General features: G+C 35.6%; 1 protein-coding gene across 1 annotated transcript in view; it reads right to left on the bottom strand.

Annotated features, from left to right (window-relative positions):
* LOC121370573 (alpha-ketoglutarate-dependent dioxygenase alkB homolog 3-like) overlaps positions 1-15126 on the bottom strand; it is an 18972-nt gene extending 3846 nt beyond the window's left edge. Inside the window, exons 1-6 of the mRNA XM_041495885.1 lie at positions 14518-15126; positions 10969-11000; positions 7703-7750; positions 5645-5837; positions 2673-2882; positions 2034-2132 (exon numbers count right to left, since the gene is read on the bottom strand). Of these exons, the coding sequence (XP_041351819.1) occupies positions 2034-2132; positions 2673-2882; positions 5645-5837; positions 7703-7750; positions 10969-11000; positions 14518-14703 (768 nt within the window). The 5' untranslated portion in view covers positions 14704-15126. The remainder of the gene's footprint in view (positions 1-2033; positions 2133-2672; positions 2883-5644; positions 5838-7702; positions 7751-10968; positions 11001-14517) is intronic.
* Between the last annotated feature and the right edge of the window lie 5038 nt (positions 15127-20164).

Raw genomic sequence — 20164 nt, 5'->3', positions numbered from 1 at the left:
AAAAAATGTGAACATTAACCAGCTTCCTGTGATTTGGGAATCAAACCGTAAGGCATGGATGAATGGAAAGTTGTTTGAAAAATGGATTAAAAATGTGAACATGTGATGATTGGGAAAATGAACTTCTGAATGAATTCAGAAAATCAGAGGAATGTGATAAGAGCCCAAGTGATGACGAGAGTGAAAGTTGTTCCGATGAAAGTTTGCAACCCAACGGTTGTGAAATGTCGCACAATGATGCACTGGTTATGATTAAAAAACTTAGAAATTTTGCTCTTGCAAAGGATGAACGCTATTTAGAACACATTCTGAAACTTGAATCAATGTCTATGAAGATTGTCCTCAAAAGCAAATCGGAAGCAAAACAACAAACTGTGGACTCGTTTTTTAAACGTTGATCGAGTCCATGTTTTTGGTGAAAATCATGCAAGGCTTCGATAAAAACTAAATTATACTGAAACTTGTTTTGTTTTGTTTTTTGTTTTGTTTTAAAGTTAGTTCACAAATATATATATAACAAAATAGGGATACGGCGAGATGATTAGCCCTTGTTGCCTTTACCACATTCAGATTCATTCGGCAATTCTCGGACATGTTCGTTTTTAGCTACGAACATATCAGAGAATTTACGAAAGAAAGTTCTAGATCCATGGCAAAAGAAACTTGTGGAAACAAACAATGCATTAATAATTAGTAAATATTGCAGCACAATGTTATCATTAACTAAATAAATGATTATATAACTGTACGTTACAAAACAGGTTTATTGGATCAATCAAATCATTCTCAGGTAATTCGTTGCAAATTGCACGTCAAGGGCAATACCTCTGTTTTATAAAAACGCGACCATCTAAACACCGGATCCTGTCTAAACCGGATAAATATTAGGTCACCGACGTCATCCGGTTTAGACAGGTTTCACTGTATATGTATATATGTATGTGTATATGTATGTGTATATGTGTATATATATATATATATATATATATATATATATATATATACACACAGTGAAACCCCACTATTGCGACAATCGGCGGGACTTATTAAAATTTGTCTTAATAGTGGGGTGGTCCTAATACCGAATTACAAATATTATCATTCAAAATGATGATTGTTTGGTAAATATTCATTGTAAATTTTATGTCCCACCTTCCTTTTCGGTTGCCATCAACCCACTTCTGCCATGCTCCATCCAATATAGTCGATGATTAATAAATCAATGTGTTAACCCTACTCAATAGCATTGAGTGGTTATTATAAGCACTTTCCCAGACAGGGCAGTACCACTCCTGGGGTGTCACTTCTGCACTTAATTAATAGTTTTATCATTTTGGTAACTTACTTACTTGTTCTACTGTATTAAATTTATAATGAAATATAAGCATTTTATTCTACAAAAAATATGTTTACATTATAATTGGGTATCCATAGTATTAATCGCTTGAAAGTTTGGCTTTGATATCGGAGTTGTCACCATATGGATCAGCAGATCATATGTTTATAAATCGATCTCCAACATGTGTTAGACATTGATTTGTAGTAGCATTTGACAACTTTTTTTTCACTAGCCAATGGGCAATAGTAGTTATTTACTAGCCAACATTGATTATCACTAGCCATGGGAGTGGGCTACCATAATCTAGAAGCCCTGGACTGGTTTATCATAGGCTGCTGTATGTACTATCCTATAATGGTCATTATCAGATAAAAGTCCCTAATTCATGTTTTCAAGACTTGTGAAAAAAAATTAATTAAAAAGAAAACAATTAAAATTTTAATTTAATTAATTTTAAAAATATTTTTCACTTGCATTCTGATGAACATCCATAACTGCAACTATAAACCAAGTTTCATTGATCAAGGACTTATGGTTTGTGAGAAATGGAGTTAATGCAAAAGTTGACGCTGTGGCTGCTGCCTTGAAAAAGTATTACTTATATCTTACCTTTTAACATTGTAAAGCCTACTAAAGGCGAAATTGAAATGAGGTAGTGAGACACTCAAAGAGATTTGATCACTAGTAGTAGTACCTGCCAATCATCCTGCACAGATCCCTCCATTATGAGCAGAGAACCAGCATCCAGTGTTAGTCTGACAAGCTGACGGTTTGTAAAATCATTGGCGTGTTCCTACATTAGAAACAATGGATTACAATCAAGTAGCAAAATAATATAATCTTCTTAGTTTTGATAGTAAGCAAGCCTAGCTCTGACGTTCGCCAAATTCGTCAATTGTGGATTTTAAAAACAAGTGGCGATTTTTATTTTATTTTTGTGAAATATTTAAATAAAATAACTGGGTTTTGAAGTTAAAAGATAATTTGGCAGAGCCAGTCCCGGTAAGCCTACTATAGTATTCTCGCTGAGTGAAAATTAAAGAAGATATTGATCATGTTTCTCATTAAAATATCTTTGTCAAAATTATTTCTTCCAAAAATTTTACATTAATTGTAGTTTTTTTTCCAAATGTTTTTTTTTTTTTTTTTTCAAAATGTTGCTTCCAAAATTTTTATGTTAAAGGTTTTGTCAACTGTTCCTTGCAAAATGTTTATGCTAAAAACATTTATCCATTTTTATGTGAAAATGTTTTTATCGAAATGTTTTTCGCAAAATACATCTAATTAATTTTTTTTAAATGTTTAAATGTTAAAACAATGCTTGAAATCTTACAGGAGGTGGCTTTTTTCTCAATTCAAAGTTCCTTGAATCCCCAAATGACAAGGATGCAATTGTTGGATTTTTCCTCAATTCCGGTTCATCGTCAGAGTGCCAGTCCACACTGTCATGGTTGTCACGATACAGATTTGCCAGCAGCGAGTTAAACTTTAAGCCTGTCACTTCCTCTAGGTGATCTTTTAATGTTACCAGACATGGCAGCCACTGAAACAATAAACAGAATGAACAATAACTGAACAGAGACATTGTTTCCTTTCATATTCACAAACACACACACAATATTAAGTGGTTGCCAACTAAAAGAAATAAAGTTTGTAATGTACTTAAAGACAAGAATTCTGCAGAATTAAATTTATTACCTATAAGGAACAGCATAACAGGGTTCATATTTCCCTTGTATGTCATAACATAATCGTATGTTCTCTTAGCTTTGATTGGCTGTGTCTTCGCTGAGGTAATCCTAAGCGACGTCATTTTACGTTTGACATTATTTCCATTAATAAAAATCACTGCGTTATATATCCACACGTCATTTGAATATTGTTAATGGCTAACTGAAATTATAGTAAAGTATAAAGTTTACTAAAAAGACATATTAAGCTTGAGATTATATTATAAAGAGGTTATTATTAATATGATGTCACTTGGGTTAATGTGTAATCAGGTTTTCAAGACTTCTACAGTGAATACAAATTACTCCGCAGGCAAAGAAAGGTTGAAGTTTGCAAACACTGACTGGACTGTATATTTACTAATTTAGCAGAATAATTCTATGGTAGTAAACAGAATATTATATTTGTGTCCATGACAGACAATGTTTATGACACTCATGTCTAAATTATCACATTTTCAGGGGTTCTAGAATTTTAAAGATTTACTTGCCATGGGGCCAGTGGATTTGAAAATTCACTGGGTATGGTTAAAAATTCACTTGCCCAATTTTAATTATAAAACAAAAAAACAGTACTTTGTTAAATTTATCTATTTCATGATATTGTGTACTACTAAGTCTTGAAATTTATGTCACATTTTAAAAATAAAATAAATAATTTACACATTTAAAGTTTTGCAAACGTAAATGGTGACATGTAACTTACATTGTATTACTATTAGTATTATATTAGAGTAACATGTCTTTGGGGTTCCAGTGTAAAGAGAAAAATGGTGGTAAAATAAAATGAATGTTAATGTTTACAATGTCTACATTTTACAACAATTACTAGAATAAAATTACATCAATAGGTACATGTATATTAATGTCATGGATGAGTCAAAGATTACTGGTGGCCAACTATTTGCCAGTGAAATGTTGTATGTGAAAGCAAAATGAAAGTGACTTGTAAATGTTTCTTTTGTTTTCGTATGATCATAGATTTTTTTCCCTTGTTAAATGTGATGGCTATTATATAAAATGGGTGCAGCCATTTTGTTCCATCCCTGCTAGCAGATGGAATAAGCCAGAGATGGTGTTTGCATAGTGAAACCAATGCAGAGTTGGGTGACTCGCATGCACCAAACAGAACTGGATCATCTATATGTATTCTGAAGGCTTAACTAACAAGCATTCTGAGAGTACTGCTAAAGCAATACATGTCTCCTAATGGGCACCAACAAATGTTCATATCTCCTAAATTCAAGGGTCATAACTCTGAAAAATTGGTAAATTGCTCGAAAGTCAAACTTGATCTGTAACAGAACACGATAAAGCTATACAAAATTTGTGCTCAATATCTCTAGGCATTGTGAAAAAACCATATGTGGGACAGACAGAAGGACAGATATGAAACCTATATAGTCCCTTCCATTTGGACTGGTAGGGAACTAAATAAAAATATTCTAGGGACCGCAGCTTTTCGCGTAATGCAAACATATTCTTGAAGGTTTCACACAACCATATTTCAACCTCTATTACATTAAATATATAACTATTATAAAAAACATCACACATACTGCAAGAATTGTTAGCCTTTAAAGGGACACACCCTAGTTACGGCTAGTTGTTAACCATTACGGCGTTGTTTTTCGCTATTAAACCCATTTTTTCACAAATAAAATTGCACTTTACTTACCGTTTATTATTTAGAATATACATTTCCATTCACCTGAAGTGTTTTTTTGGTAATCCTGGTAATCCTGGTGTTTGTAATACCACAAAATGCATTTTTTGTATTTCTGAAAATCGGACGCACGTTTGAGAAAAAAACGTTGAGCAGACAAGGTCTAATCTATTTTTAGACGGGATATTTCCATTTCAATGTCACAGACGTTGGTATACCACGTGACCGTTATCATTTTGGTTCGGTTTGTTTTTCTTGTGCACGGTTCGCGCAATCAACATCCGATTTGTTGTTATTCATTTGTGATATTTTTCTTCACAGTTCGTGAACATTTTCAGTAACAATAAAGTTCAGACAAGTAAGTATCTCAATACAAAACGTTACAAACCCTTAAAACCAATAATTTTGCTAAGTCCTACGATATCTGGAGAGGGTATACAACCAGGACAGAACAGTTGGAACATGTCCAGGAGAGGTGAAAAGAACGCACCCCAAGTCTGTGAAATTTGTCGTGACGTAGGCATTGTTGTGCTTCGAGCGACATCTACCAGTGATATCAGAATACAAACTTTCAAAATTATTTCAAGCAATTGGGACATGGGGATTCCCATGGTATTTATCGATATAAAACCTGCTTTTTCACTCCATTTGATAAAAACGTGATCTAAGTGTGTTACAGGTTTGTAGATTAACCAAATTATAATTTATTTTCGCTGGATGGAACTAGGATGTGCGGCTTTAAGTACAGTCACTATATAATGTAGACTAACAATATATGATGTTTATTTTTGCTTGTATTTTATCAATGGTTAAATTTTGTCAAGAGATTTTTTCAGTCAAGGTTTGAAAATTTAGAAATACAATCTAGAACTTGACTGACCTCAGCAACATATCGCAATGTGAATATACCTTTGTGTTGGGATCCAGTTTTTGACCCGAATAGGAATAGGGAAGATCTCCGAACCAAGCGGTCAGTCTGGGCTGTATGTAGCTGACACCGTTCTTTAAATCAGACCTCTGATGCCAAGGACACTCATGGAACAACTCTGTAAACAACGTCCCAGACTCAGACTCATCCAGAAAGTGTGGAAAGTATCTTATTCTACAAAATAATGCACTAATTTTACAGAACTCTACTTTAGGAATCCTTTTACTGATTTATGTTTTTACAGTGGGGTTTTCAAATGAAAATAAAAAATAAATGTCTTAAATTAAAAGTTGACTGCATTTCATGGGTGTAATTGTTTAAATAACATATTTAACTAATAACTAAGACAATTAATTCACTTGGGGTTAATTTCTCGTGCCTGGGTTATTAGTGGGTTATGAAAACTTTCACGTAAAAGGGTTTCAATAACCTCAGGCAAAGACCAGGTTACAAATGCACTGCTCAATAAACCTGCTATTGGGCAGGTTTAAGACTGGGTTTCCTCGAATGACAGTGAAGGATTTTAGCACAAACATCGGTTTTTACTTCAATATGTTAGGGCTATGCATCTTATAGGGACGAGCTGAAACCTTTAGATATATTTTCAGGAGAGGATACATGATTTCTGCATTACATATATGAAAATATTTCCCAGAAACTCCCAGCCGACCAATCTGCTGATAAGCCTACGAGTTGGTCCCCACCTCCAGTGCTGAAGCAAATCTTCTGCCTCTGGCAAACATTATGCATGGCTCAAAACTCGCTAAAAAATATGGTGGCACAAAAAATAATAATGGATGTTGGCAAATTAAGTTAAGCAAACCATGAACTACGAACAAGATTTTAATGTGGAATAAATATATGCAATACAAATATTAATAGTGACTCATATGTCATAGCTCTAAAGAAGATCGCCCAAACAATATCATTTGGGCAACTAACGCCATTATTTTTTAATATTTAAGTCGCCCAAACAGGACAATGGTTGCATTTGGCGACCTGGCTGTTTCGAGCCCTGATTATGGTGACATTCAGGCAAATGTATTTCCATCATTCTGTTAATTTTACTTGTAGAATGCAGGGGGTAGGATTTATAGCTCAAACCGCTGAACCTGAGGTGTTTGTGACATAGAATTGAACCACCTTGGTGGATCCATTCAACTGACTGGGGGTTTTCTTGTTCCAACCAGTGCACCACAACTGGTCAAAGGCCATGTTATGTTCTTTCCTGTCTTTGGGAAAGTACATATAAAAGATCCCTTGCTACTAATGAAAAAATGTAGCAGGTTTTGTCTGATGACTATGTGTCAGAATTAGCAAATGTTTGACAACCAATAGCCGATGATTAATTAATCAATGTGCTCTAGTGGCGTCGGTAAACAAAACAAACTTTAATTGTAGAATGCATGAAATTGCATTTCTAATTTTCAAATAGTCTTATTCAACTTACTGTGCTAGCACAACCAATACGCTATACAACCCAAGTCATAACCTCCACTGCTGATTTGTCTTCCCTTGCCGGATGTGTAGTACTACATATACATCCGCACATTGGTAGATCATCAACCTCGTCTTCAATAGGAGGTATTCGTAACTAAGCGCTCAGTCAGTCCCCCTTGTCACAGTCATATCCATAACGAGGCTATTGGGGCATCATGGTGACAACGTCATTACTAACCAACTACGACCTGCTTTCAATTATCGTAGTCAGCATCGATAGGTGAGTCATTGCATATGCATTTTATTTCATTTATATATTTATTGACATGATTGTTTATAAATATGCAAATTATATTAGTAGAGTTGTGTGTGGGGTACACAAGGACCCTATGCAGCACATGGCCTATTTTTTACTTTCATTTACTGGTTTTATTTTATCATGGGAAAAACTTGGGCAAGTGAATTTTTAAGCACAGCAACATTTTCAAATCACTAGTGTTTAATTCAAAGCAGTTTCAACTAATACTTATAGGCTACATGTATTTACAGAACAGAAATCGTTTTAAAGTAATTCTGAATATGAACTTCTGAATACTTGCCTTGATACTCCGGATGGCTCCAAACTCAGATCATGGATGCCTTGTTTTCTGTGAAAATAAAAATATATGTGAATTATATTTTTTAATATTTTAAACACAGCATACATGTAGTATGCTACAACTTGAAAATAATTAATGCTTGCTAGGGTTTTATCACCTACATGTATGTTTCCATACTCCAATAATCGGCACCATTCCCCAAAGGCTGTCATTTTTTATTCCCAATTTTCAAGGAAAATATTTTCTATCTAAATTTAAATAATTCCCTTATTTAATTATTATATAACAAGAATACTGGTGAGGTACATGATATGCCCATCAGGAAAACCATATCTATATTAATGAATATGTTACGGGTATGATTCAATTATAATTATGTGAAATTTTTGCAATGGTATGAATAAACAGTTTGTTTTGGACCAACCATCCTCCCAAGTTGTTCCTACATGTGAGGTTTGATGGTCCTGTATGCATCTCTATGCAAGGATTTACTGTTATGTTACTATTTTTATGTCAGTATGTTGGGGCTATGTATCATATAGGGACAAGCTGAAACCTTTAGATATGTTTTCAAATGAAAAATTCTGCTTATTTATATCGCTGGTATCCTGTCTGCAACTTTATTTTCTGTGAAAATTAACAGCATCATAGTGTTTGAAATTTGATGTTGTTTATTTTTCATTTTCCTGATTTTTTTGGATGATTTTCAAATTTGCTACAGATCGTCCAATATGAGTATCATTGAACATCAGTTGCTGCTTTGTTTGAATATGTCAACAGTGGGCTTCAAGTTCTCCAAGTCAAAGACCATTTGAATGCATATCTTAACTACTGAAAATTGGGCAGTCATTAAAGTCTTCGAACAAATAAAAGATTAAGTTTATTCTGCATCCAAATTTATTATTTTTACAGATTCACTTTCAAGTCTCCAAGTTTATATATATTATGAAGCTGAAATATCTCTTAATTGGGATGGTGATTCGAAAGTGCATCTCTTTATTCATTGCTAAAAAAAATTTGTTTTGTTTATTGATACCACTAGAGCACATTGATTGATTAATCATTGATTATTGGATAGCAACCATTTGATCATTCTGACAGTCATCAGAGGAAACCCACTACATTTTTCCATTAGCAGCAAGGCATCTTTTATATATACTTTCACAACAAAGACAGGAAAGCACATACCACAGCCTTTGATCAGTTGTGGTGAACTGATTATAATGAGAAACAACCCAATCAGCTGAATGTATCCACTAAGGTGGTTCGATTCTGTGATGCAAGCACCTCAAACAAGCACTCAACCGACTGAGCTACCCCCCACACCACTGTCAATAAAGACATTGTATTTTGTTGGGTGCTCAGCCATGTTGGCATCAGGAGTAATCAAAAAAGCAGATTCTGCTGCCATTATAAGTCTGATTTAGATTTGCCTCATGCAGGGCTCGAACTTAAGAATTTCTCTCCAACTGCAATTTAAAAACAAAATTGCTGTGGGTGAAACAGCCCACTGACAACAATTTAAAGACTGCCCACGGCAATGTTTTTTTTAATGACGTCTGCAGCAAATAAATAAGACTGAAAGGTATATTTTTTTGTAAGTAAACATATTTTAAATGTACTAATGTTATATGCTGGCAGATAATGTACAAGAGGCATAAACATTTTGCCATAATTAAGGAGTTTTAACAACAGCACATTGGTGTTGTTGGTGACGCTCCCAACCTACAGCAATTTATATTTCAACGACAGCAATTGCCATTGTTAAGTCGAGCCCTGCTCATGTCCAGGTTGGTATGCCTTACACTTACATATATTGTGTAGCATTAACCAGCACTGGGTTTTATCAACTATGTTTCTAGACTATAAAAGCTTTTTAATTTTTTTATTCCTAATTATGGAATAAAAAATTTCATCTGAATGTAAATGATTCCCATTTTTTCTTACTATAATGAAAATGATATGCAACACTTGACAAATATGATCTATATTAAATTGAATAAAAGAAAGAAACGTTTTATTTAACGACACACTCAACACATTTTTTATTTACGGTTATTTGGCATCAGACATATGGTTAAGGACCACACAGATATTGAGAGGAAACCTGCTGTCGCCACTACATGGGCTACTCTTTCCGATTAGCAGCAAGGGATCTTTTATTTGCGCTTCCCACAGGCAGGATAGCACAAACCATTACCTTTGTTGGACCAGTTATGGATCACTGGTCGGTGCAGTGGTTTACACCTACCCATTGAGCCTTGCGGAGCACTTACTCAGGGTTTGGAGTCAGTATCTGGATTGAAAAACCCATGCCTCGACTGAGATCCGAACCCAGTACCTACCAGCCTGTAAATCGATGGCCTAACCAAGACCCCACCAAGGCCGGTAAATTGAATAAATGCAGGTACATGTATAGTATTACTCTTTTCAGTTCTAACAAGATGTTTTTGAAATGAAACTGAAAATTCCCAGTTTTTTGTAAAATGACACTAAAATGCACAAAGTCAAAGCCATTGGGTGTCAAGCACAATTGAAAAAAAACAAAAAACAAAACAAAATAATGATACATCTGTATAGGTAAGTAAACAAGGCCATTAAAGAGACTCCTAAACTTCCTGCCATATATTTTAAGATGTCTCCAACTAATAAATCATTTGAATGACTAAAAATTAAAATTACACACTGAATAAAAAAATAATTGTTTTAGAATATCAGTGTCTGTATAGTCAGTGTGTTTGTTCTCCAAATAATTCTGAATGAATGAATAAATGAATGTTTAATGACACCCCAGCATTAAAAATACATTGGCTATTGGAAGCCAAACTATGGTAAATGCAAAGATTAAACCCAATATTACTGACGGCAATTTTTTTTATATATCTATCACTAGAATGATCATAAAAACATTTACATGTAATATAGAGCCACTGATATTTTATGCAAAAGAAAAAGTATTTAATATGCAGTTTTGTCATTAAAACGTCTGTTAGTTAACATCTTAATAGCAAAACTCATGGAATTCCCTAACAAATGCTATATTGATCGCTGAGCTTGACAAACTTGATCACTTCAATTATATGTTTGATGTTTTATGAAATGACATCCAAATGACAATTGCTAATAAACAGAATATTAAACTCACTACTCAGCAATACTGTTTATCTTTGACAAAAGGCTTGTCTCACAGGTTGTCAAGTATTTTCTAAATATGAATGTTCATGAAGGTATAGCAGAAAATTATATTAATATAAAATTAAACTTACTTAATTATAATATCTGGTGGTTTCTGGACTATCTAAAAATAGAAATAAAACACCTTTATAATGTAACAATTTTTGAATCAGGTGAACATTGTTTAAAAAATTATAGTCATATTTTATACTTACATGTACATATATCTGAAAGACACTGCATTTTCAGAATGCTGTCCAGCAAACTGATAGCGCTCACTGGTCAATGCCAAGGGGAATCCCCATTTTAGACCACACTAGTGCAATATCATGATTTAACGGTTTGTAATTCCATGGAGCAGTGCAATATGATCTGAAATGGAAAGCCATGTGACATAACATTAGACCAGTTGGATGTTATTTCCAAGAACTGATTCAATATTTTGGTCATGTGACTGACAAACATGGACTTCACAAGATGTAAAAAAGATTGGTGCTATTGTCAACGCCCCATCACCAACAAACGAGTCTACCTTACATTCATACTTTGAACCAGTTAACTACATGCACTGTCATCGATTTCGACACAATCTTGCTACAGTATGGAAACCGCACAGTGAGTTATTGGAAAAGGATTCAATTTGGCAGTGGTGTAAGTCTTGTGAAACAGCTTTCTTAACAGCAAACTCATGACTTATGATCTTGTGTTGACACACTATGACCTAAATTGAAAGCTGAAAGTAGCCAAAATGGTGCATTACCATATGGACTTGGTGCTGTACTTTCTCACTTCATGTCTGATAAAGAGTAAAAAACTGACTCCATTTGCTTCACCTACATGTAGCTTGTCGAAAGCTCTAAGGAACTAGTATTCACAAAGAAACTTTTGGGTATGGCACTATAGAATTGAATGCAACCACAGTCAACAGGGAGTATCGGAGGCCTCCCCCAGAAAGAAAATGGGTTAACTTTAGGGTTAGGGTTAAGAAAAGTGTACATTAAAGGGACATTCCTGAGTTTGCTGCAATGTTTAAGATGTTGTCGACTAACAGAGTTTTTAACGACTGAAATTACATATCATATATATTTTTCTGCATAAAATATTAGTGGCTGAATATTAAACATGTTTCTGATCATTCTAATATCAGTACTAGGTTAAATTTCATTTTATTTCCTAAAAAATATTTTTTCGTACATGTACATACGAAATTATTTGAAGACAAAATCCAGTTTGGGCTTCTTACAAATATTAAAACGACCAGAAACACATTGAATATACAGACACTGATATTCTAAACAAGAAAATATATTTAATATGTAAGCTTAATCGTAGAAATATTTTATTAGTCGGAAACATCTTACAATGCAGCAAACTCGGGAATGTCCCTTTAATGATAAGAGTAATTAATTTTGTCAAAAGGTTAACGTTTTAAAAAACAATCTGCCAAAAAATCTGGGTATAACGCCATACCCATTTTACCCTCTTGCAGAAGCCCTGATAAGAGTCTCTAGGACTAAAATGGCATCCCCCCAAAATATTACATGGGTATGGCACCGTACCTAATGGCAAATTTGTTTGCAGATTTTATTTTTTTAGTTGACCTTTTGAAATAATTAACGACTCTTCATTACTGTATGATTAATGTGTCGATTCAATGAAGAAAACTTCACAGCCTAACAGTAACAGGATATATTTTATTGGAACATTTAATTTCCACGAATATTTGTGTCATATGTGGAAGAATTGCAATTGGGAAGTTTTTCTGACTGCATTCCAAAAATTCATTTCCGTAGCGCCATACCCAAAATTTTATTACTGGTAGAAACACTGTTTGGGGAGTAAAGAAATTTCCCCAATATGTCTACGGAAGAAAGTTCACCATCATGACTTATCACCAACCACTAACTTCAATTCTTAGTACAAGTAAATGGCAATGGCAGATGCTAGAATGCAATGATACACTTGTACTTTGCTGCTCATAATTACTCTATCGAGCAGGGGTTTCCCCAGCTCTACGAGGCATATGTGCAATTCCACGACGAAGCGGACAAAGACTTAAAATTTAAATATCAATTATTTTAATGAATGAATGTGTTTTATGATCAACAATATGCTGAAGTTCATGGATAAAAACCCCCCACTGTCATTGCCAAAAAGATATTGCATGCTGAAAAGATGCCTATTATTTTGACTTATAATATGATATCTTATGTTAGTAATTATTGGTCAAATAGACCACCTAGCACAATGTAACGCGAGTAGCCTAACTAAAATAGCTATTTTTTCCTCTCTATCATTTATTTCTTGTTTCTAACTAACAACACTTAATATTTTCCTACACTAATACATATTACAGGTACACAATAGTGACATGAAACATGACATGGATACATCGAAAATTGTAACACAAGTTACCAACATTTTATTTTAATAGAACAATACCAATGTGTGAATAATTATGCCAACATACTTCTCACTAACACCAAGTTAGTTTTTGCTGCTACTTATTAGCTAAGAAGCCTAAATATATATGTGCAATTCCAGGGTTACTCGCGTTACATTTTTACCATACTAATTCTTTTGATTTGCTCAGGATTAATAATTATACATTCAACACTTATTTTCTTTATTACATAAAATTTTATTAGTTAAATAATCAATGTATATTATAAAAAAAGAAAAAGGAAATATGATGATTAGTTTTCATACTGTGAATGTGTAAACATCGGTTACACGCATTACAAAAAAAAGGACACAACCAAAAATTAACACACTTAAAATCAAGATCTCCTCATACTGTAACAGCTATAATAAAAGTGGACATATTGGTGTATAGCTATAGTGTTTAGGTATCTTTATATGATAACAGTTTTGAAATTGTACAATTAATACATTTTTGGTTATCAAAATAGTTGGTTACTCACGTTACAATTTATCCGCTATTTGGTAATAGCTAAACAAATAGATTTTAAAGAGAAATAACAGTTTTTAAATGTCAAACTTTAATTGACAGAAACATCAAAAAGCCACACAAATCAACTGGGTAAATATTACCAACAAATTAAACTTACAACAAGTTAAACAATGAATAAATGAACCATTTCTGGGAATTAACGTAAATTTTCTGAAAATTGAAATTTGAATTAAAACAACTCTAAAAAGAAGTAGAAATTTGAAATGTCCACATTGGTTTATTAATAATCGAATGTCAAACATATGTTAATTTGACATATAGTCTTAGAAAGGAAACCCGCTACATTTTTTCACTAGTAGCAAGGGATCTTTTATACACACTATCCCACAGACAGGATAGCACATACCACGACCTTTGATATACCAGTCGTGGTGCACTGGCCGGGTGATAAATAGCCCGATGAGCCCACCGACAGTGTTCGATCAGACTGACCACACAGGCGAGTGCTTAATAACAGAGAACGTGACTCAAAGGTTAGTTCATAAAAATAAACTTGAAATGTAAATGCACATTACCGTATTATAATTACGTGCATTTACATTCGAGTTTATTTTTATGAACTCACTTAAAGGTATGCGATAATTGCGATACGATATTTGATGATTTATATATTAATGATATCTAGTGGTGTTGTTAAACAAAATAAACTAACTGTATCACCTCTCACCTCTTCGTCTGCTGGTTTTTCATAAACATGCTTCTCATTTATAGTTGGATTGTCAATGTTTTTCCCAAACCAGGCGGGACCTATAGGCATTTTAGGTTTATCTCGGTCAGATCGGACATTTGTGATCGACGGTGCAGCCCATCCTCCCTGCACCCTAGACGCCTTTTTTCTTTTCTCATTGCTCATTTCTTTACAAAAGTTAGGCTACTATTATTCGATTTAATTACTGGCCTAGTTTCAGAAACTGAAATATACCCGGGGAACGTTTCTATCCGCTGTGAAGCCAGCGAACAATTACATGAATAATACGTTATCGGATGTCAGGTCTTTCCAGAATATCGTTCCAGACTTTATTTTCTTTCTACCGGGTATATTAATAAATTTATTGGGGTTTCTTGCAATAAAACATAATTTCTTCCTCAATAAATTGAAGACTAATATATTACAGTTCTGAAAAATGGTTATTAAAGTAGGTTAAGACTGGCCACAATATTGTACTAATTATTTAAATCAGTGTGTATACGTGTACACTTAACACAGATCACCATAGCCCGAGTACTCTGACTGTAAGAGTACAAAGACGGACATTTGGACATAAATACGCTCTCATTACAGTCAGAGACCAAGCTATGTATTTTTTTGGCAATTCCCGACAACCAAAAAGTTGGCAAAGATTTCCGCTCTAATATCACAACAATCCTATGTTTAACGTCAAATACTTTTACATCGATCATTAAAAAATCCACTCATCCATTGTTTGGAAATATTCCTCTTTCAGCATAAGCACTGACTTTGTATCACTGGCCTACTTTTCTAGAAGTAATTCCTTAAAACGAATATCCATTAACTCTGCCATTGCTGAGCAATGGATGGATGGAAACTCTATTTACGTGCCCCTATCCACAGAGGTTCAGGCACGCCCACCCCGGATTTAGCCTCTGACTTCGCCAGTGACCAATTCCGGGACAGGAGGGGGGGGGGGGGGGGGGGGGGAATTGATTTTGAGGTTGGCGGAATTTGGAGAAAAAAAAGCCATTTAGTGATGATGATGATGATAACTAGTTTAACGTGCCCATATACCACTAGGGTTTCGAACACGCCCATCCCGAGTCCGACCTCCGAAAAGATCGGTGGCCTGACTCGGGATGGAGGGGGGGGGGGGGGGGGGGGGGTGTGTTGAAAATGGGCAGAATTTTAAAATAGCAATTAGTAAAAACGTTAATAGAATAAATAAAAAAATAAAAAGGTTACAAGCCAAAAATAAAAAAGAATTGACTGCTCGGCCGAATATTTATATAATTTGGAGCATTTTAGAAGGACAGTCCAAAATTAAATAAGAGAAAGAAGAGAGGATCGGACTATTTAATAATATTACAAAAAAAGTAATTTCGACATAAAATTTTGAACGCAGATCTAAACGTTTAAAGTCCGATCGATATGTCCACGCGAGTGGCCTCGTTAAGGCCGTTTGGGTGCACAGCTTAAAGGGACGAGATGGGTTGCATCCCGTCAAGAAAACCGCTAGATTGACAGTCGATAGACGTCGAAGGTGTAGTGCTGTGCTGAAATAAAAATCTTGAGAAGCCAGATCCGTCTGAACGAGTAGAGTATCAGACTAGGGTATAGTCCAGTCGTCATGGATTGGTATAGTGGTGCGGACGGGCCCGACTCCGAAGGATACGAGATGGTATCATTATAAAGCAATGTAAAGTCTAGAAAAAGAGTAGTAGGGGCCGACCCCGCTTCCTATTTCTTCTTAGAGTGGGGCGGTCAATCTTCCAGTGCTGGTAGGACAGGCTCGGACATGTAGAGACTAAACGCGAACAACCGTGGCGTTCTGCAGAATGGTCGTCATACGAGTCACGAAAAAACAAGTCAACATAGTCAGACGGAGAAATGACGTGGAGGCGAGGAATCTCGCTGAAAAAGAATCCAACCTGGTGGTGCAGACTGCCGAAACGAGAAGCGTTCCAGCGTTCAATCAGTTCCAATGGCCGCATACATCCCAGTAGAAAACTTCATTTCGCTGACAAAAACAACGAAATGAAGGACCCCCAAGTCGAGCACATGAAAGCACGCCATTTAGTGAAGTCCAGCGAAAGCGCGGACCAAATAGTAGACACCAAGTGAGGCCAAGCTGTGATTGGCTGAAGTTCGATTCCTTGGTAAAACCTGTCAAAAACCTGTCTACATAGAATAACTGCATCCAAACATGTCTGGACTCTAAACTTAAACCCAAAAGTAGTTTTGACTGCTCGGCCGAAAAGGTTTTAAGGTGATTTGAGCAATTTAGACGGACTGCCGAAAATAAAAGGTTATAGACTATTTACAAAAAAATAAACAGAGTTTTTGAAATGGCGGCCTAAAAAATTAAAGTCTAGTAGTCCATACTCACGGAGGCAAAGGAGGTTGGTGGGAGGTTGACGTTTACGTCGAAGTTTGGTAGCATTTGGTAGAAGCCGGGCGTCGCTAGTATCTTGGCGGCCTTAGGTTACTGCTCCCCTCCGAAGATCTTCTTCAGGATACGATGGATTGAGACGTTATCCATCTGGTAGAGCAGCAGAGCCTGGTTGTAAAGTTGGTCCCGGCGGTAGGTTAGGCACAAGGCATCGTCGCCTTCCTTGAGCTTGACTGGGTGAATCTCGTACTGTCCCTCGCCGTCAGTGATGTCGCGATAGTCTCTAGACTTTGGCTGGCAGAAAAGTTGTTCTTGTCTAAGAATGTTGGTGATCACACAGTTGGCGTACCGCTTGTTTAGACTACCGTGCAGCGTCCAGGCTTTGGTGCCTTCCACGGGCTACAGCTACGTTCAGTGACGAATAATCACACAGGTTGGGTAGGAATCGCTTAGCGATAGGTTTCAGCGAGTGAATTTGTGACATTTAACGTGTCTGTGATAATAATTTAAATATTTGAGACGACAAAACATTTCACAATGGTAATAATCTACATTTTAATAAAATAAGGAGGAGCTCTCTCTCTCTCTCTCTCTCTCTCTCTCTCTCTCTCTCTCTCTCTCTCCCCCCCCCCCCTGTGTGTGTGTCACTCTTTCTCTGTCACAGTGTGTGTCACTGTCTCTTTGTGTGTCACCCAGTATTTCTCTCTCTGTGTGTGTTACTCTCGCTGTCTCTATGTCCCGAAGACTTACAGAAATTGTATGTGGAATTGGTACCAACTAATTGGAAAGGATGCAAGATTCTTGTACCGCCGGATGTTATATCTGAATCGGAGACGGATACAATGAACCACCTGAGACGATTTGTAGGTGAGTCCATCTACATTAAAGCAATTCCTGAGATTCACAACGGGTTCAAATTTAATGCTGCAAACGACCAATGTCATTGCCATAACATTTGCCAAACAAACCGGACTTGGCCGATGTCCAGTGGCACACACGTGTGGCCGAGTTTTAGAAATCCCTACAGAATATAAAAGGTACACAGCCTTTCGTTCTGAATTTAACAACTTGTTGTCAAGTGGTGATTGGACCATGGGCATTGCGTAGATAGTAGTAAGGTGGATGTATGGCAGATTAACTCCTCCGAGCAAGTGAACGAATGGTTGCTTTTTAGAACTGATACAATGCACAGATGTCGAGTTCAGATTTATGTTTTAGATAGTTTTACACAAGGGCCTGGTTTAGACCAACACAACCATTATAATTATAATTAATTATCTTTATTATAAAACAGTGCTTTCCAAAATTGATGCCGGTCTTTATTATTCAAATATTTGTAAAACTTACAGTTTGGAGGCACGTTGCTTTAGTAGCCGATATGTAAATTACGATTATGCATGCACAAATAAGCAAATATAATTTAACTTTCAGTTTCAGTAGTTTATTAATGTTTTGCGATTTCTAGTTTGTTACAGAAATGTCAATGCTGCAGGTATGTGCACTGTGAAATCGTTCTCTACCCCTGAAAACTATATTGAACGCCTAACACTTTGCATGATTCTGCAAGTAAGGTTTTGATTATTGGACATGAGCTCCAACTGGCTGCTGTTAGATCCACATGTAATAGTGGAGCTAATTTTAATTAGATTGACCGTACTGGAACAAGTCAACACAACCAAAGAATAGAATGCTGGTGGGGAATGCTAAGGCGAGAGAATGTTTAGTTTTGGATGTCGTTGTTTCAAGACATAAAAAACGACGGTTATTTCGTTGGAGATTTCTTGGACAAGAGCCTAATTCAAGTTTATTTTCTACATTTTATCAAGGTAATATATTTACCAGCAAGTCAAACATAATAACTATGCACAAGTGTGTTAATAACTTATACAGTCGCTTAACCTTATGATGCATATTCATTTGAATTAAAATTAACTCTTGGTTTGTTTCTGCCATTTACCAACACAAATATTTAAAAACGTCTTGTAGTCTTTGTCCCATTGATCTTCGGTGAAGTCTGAAGCAATATAACGCTAAGAGGTGGTCTAGACTATGAAATAAATAAGCAGTTCAGCTTATGTCCCATCCTCTGAAAGACGTGACCAAAGGCCCTCGGTAATGCGGACCACTTTGCTCCAGGATGAATAAAAATTAAAAGGTCAGCCAATCAGATAGCTCCTCTTAAGTTTCAAAACTGGACTGCATTGTTGACATGACATGAGAGCGAAAATGCCCGCTCACGTTAAATAGCACGGGCTTTGGTTTATATTAATTTGTAAACCACACAACATCGCGTTCGCTGCAGAACGGAGGTTTAGATAAACTCACCTCATTGACGGATGTTTAGTAGCCAAGGGCCGTGTGTTTCAGAGGATGCTTATTTATTTATCGGATAAGAACAATATATTATGGACTCATTATAGGAATATTGTAGACTCCCTTAAATCTTAGTTTGGAACGTAGCGAAAACAAGATCATATTAAACTTTAAGTAGATTGATATATGGGCTGCTATTAATAGTTCTTGTATATTAGGTAACTCCGTTCACATGCACTCCGTTATATAATACAACTGATGCGTTAGTGTGGTTTTCCCGTGACACCATCCTCTGCTTCACTGTAATTTCCATTTAGTCCACTTTAAATTGTGTCCTACAATACACTGTAAGCTTTAGTTTGTGAAATGAATACTAGCTATTTCCTCTATATGTAAGAATGCACATCGTGGCATTACGTCCCTTTGATATTAAGATTCTATCCGCAGCCAATGTTCGTTCGTATGTACGTGACAAATAAATATTATTTAATTAAATATTAACGAGAAAATGTGTATGTTTATACAGGAAGATCTCTCAGAGACTAAGAAAGTATGGAATGCTCATCGCATACAACCGTCAAGGTATGTTGCTGGGGGTCGACCTTCCATACTCTACTCCGTACCAAAGATCTACAACACACAATGTGAGGTGGAGCTGGACCGACTAGAAGCATGTTCGATTGAATGTACATTGATGGATGATATGCCACTTTGTGTTATTCAATGAACATTTCTTTTGTAGAACTGTACATAAATGTAAACATATTTTCACAGAAATAAAAACTTAATCTATTTTTGAAGTACGTATTGGTATGGTTCGCTGTACTGCGGCCACTAAAATAGCAATCTGATTAAAATTAGCTCTACTGGGTCTACCCTGGTAGATCTAACAGCATTGCGTGGACTCCCATGTCCAGGTGACATTTCATCTATAAA

The sequence above is a fragment of the Gigantopelta aegis genome, chromosome 4 (genome assembly GCF_016097555.1).
Source record: "Gigantopelta aegis isolate Gae_Host chromosome 4, Gae_host_genome, whole genome shotgun sequence".
In the NCBI taxonomy this organism is placed as follows: domain Eukaryota; kingdom Metazoa; phylum Mollusca; class Gastropoda; order Neomphalida; family Peltospiridae; genus Gigantopelta; species Gigantopelta aegis.
This window is presented reverse-complemented; position numbering and strand designations above follow the sequence as displayed.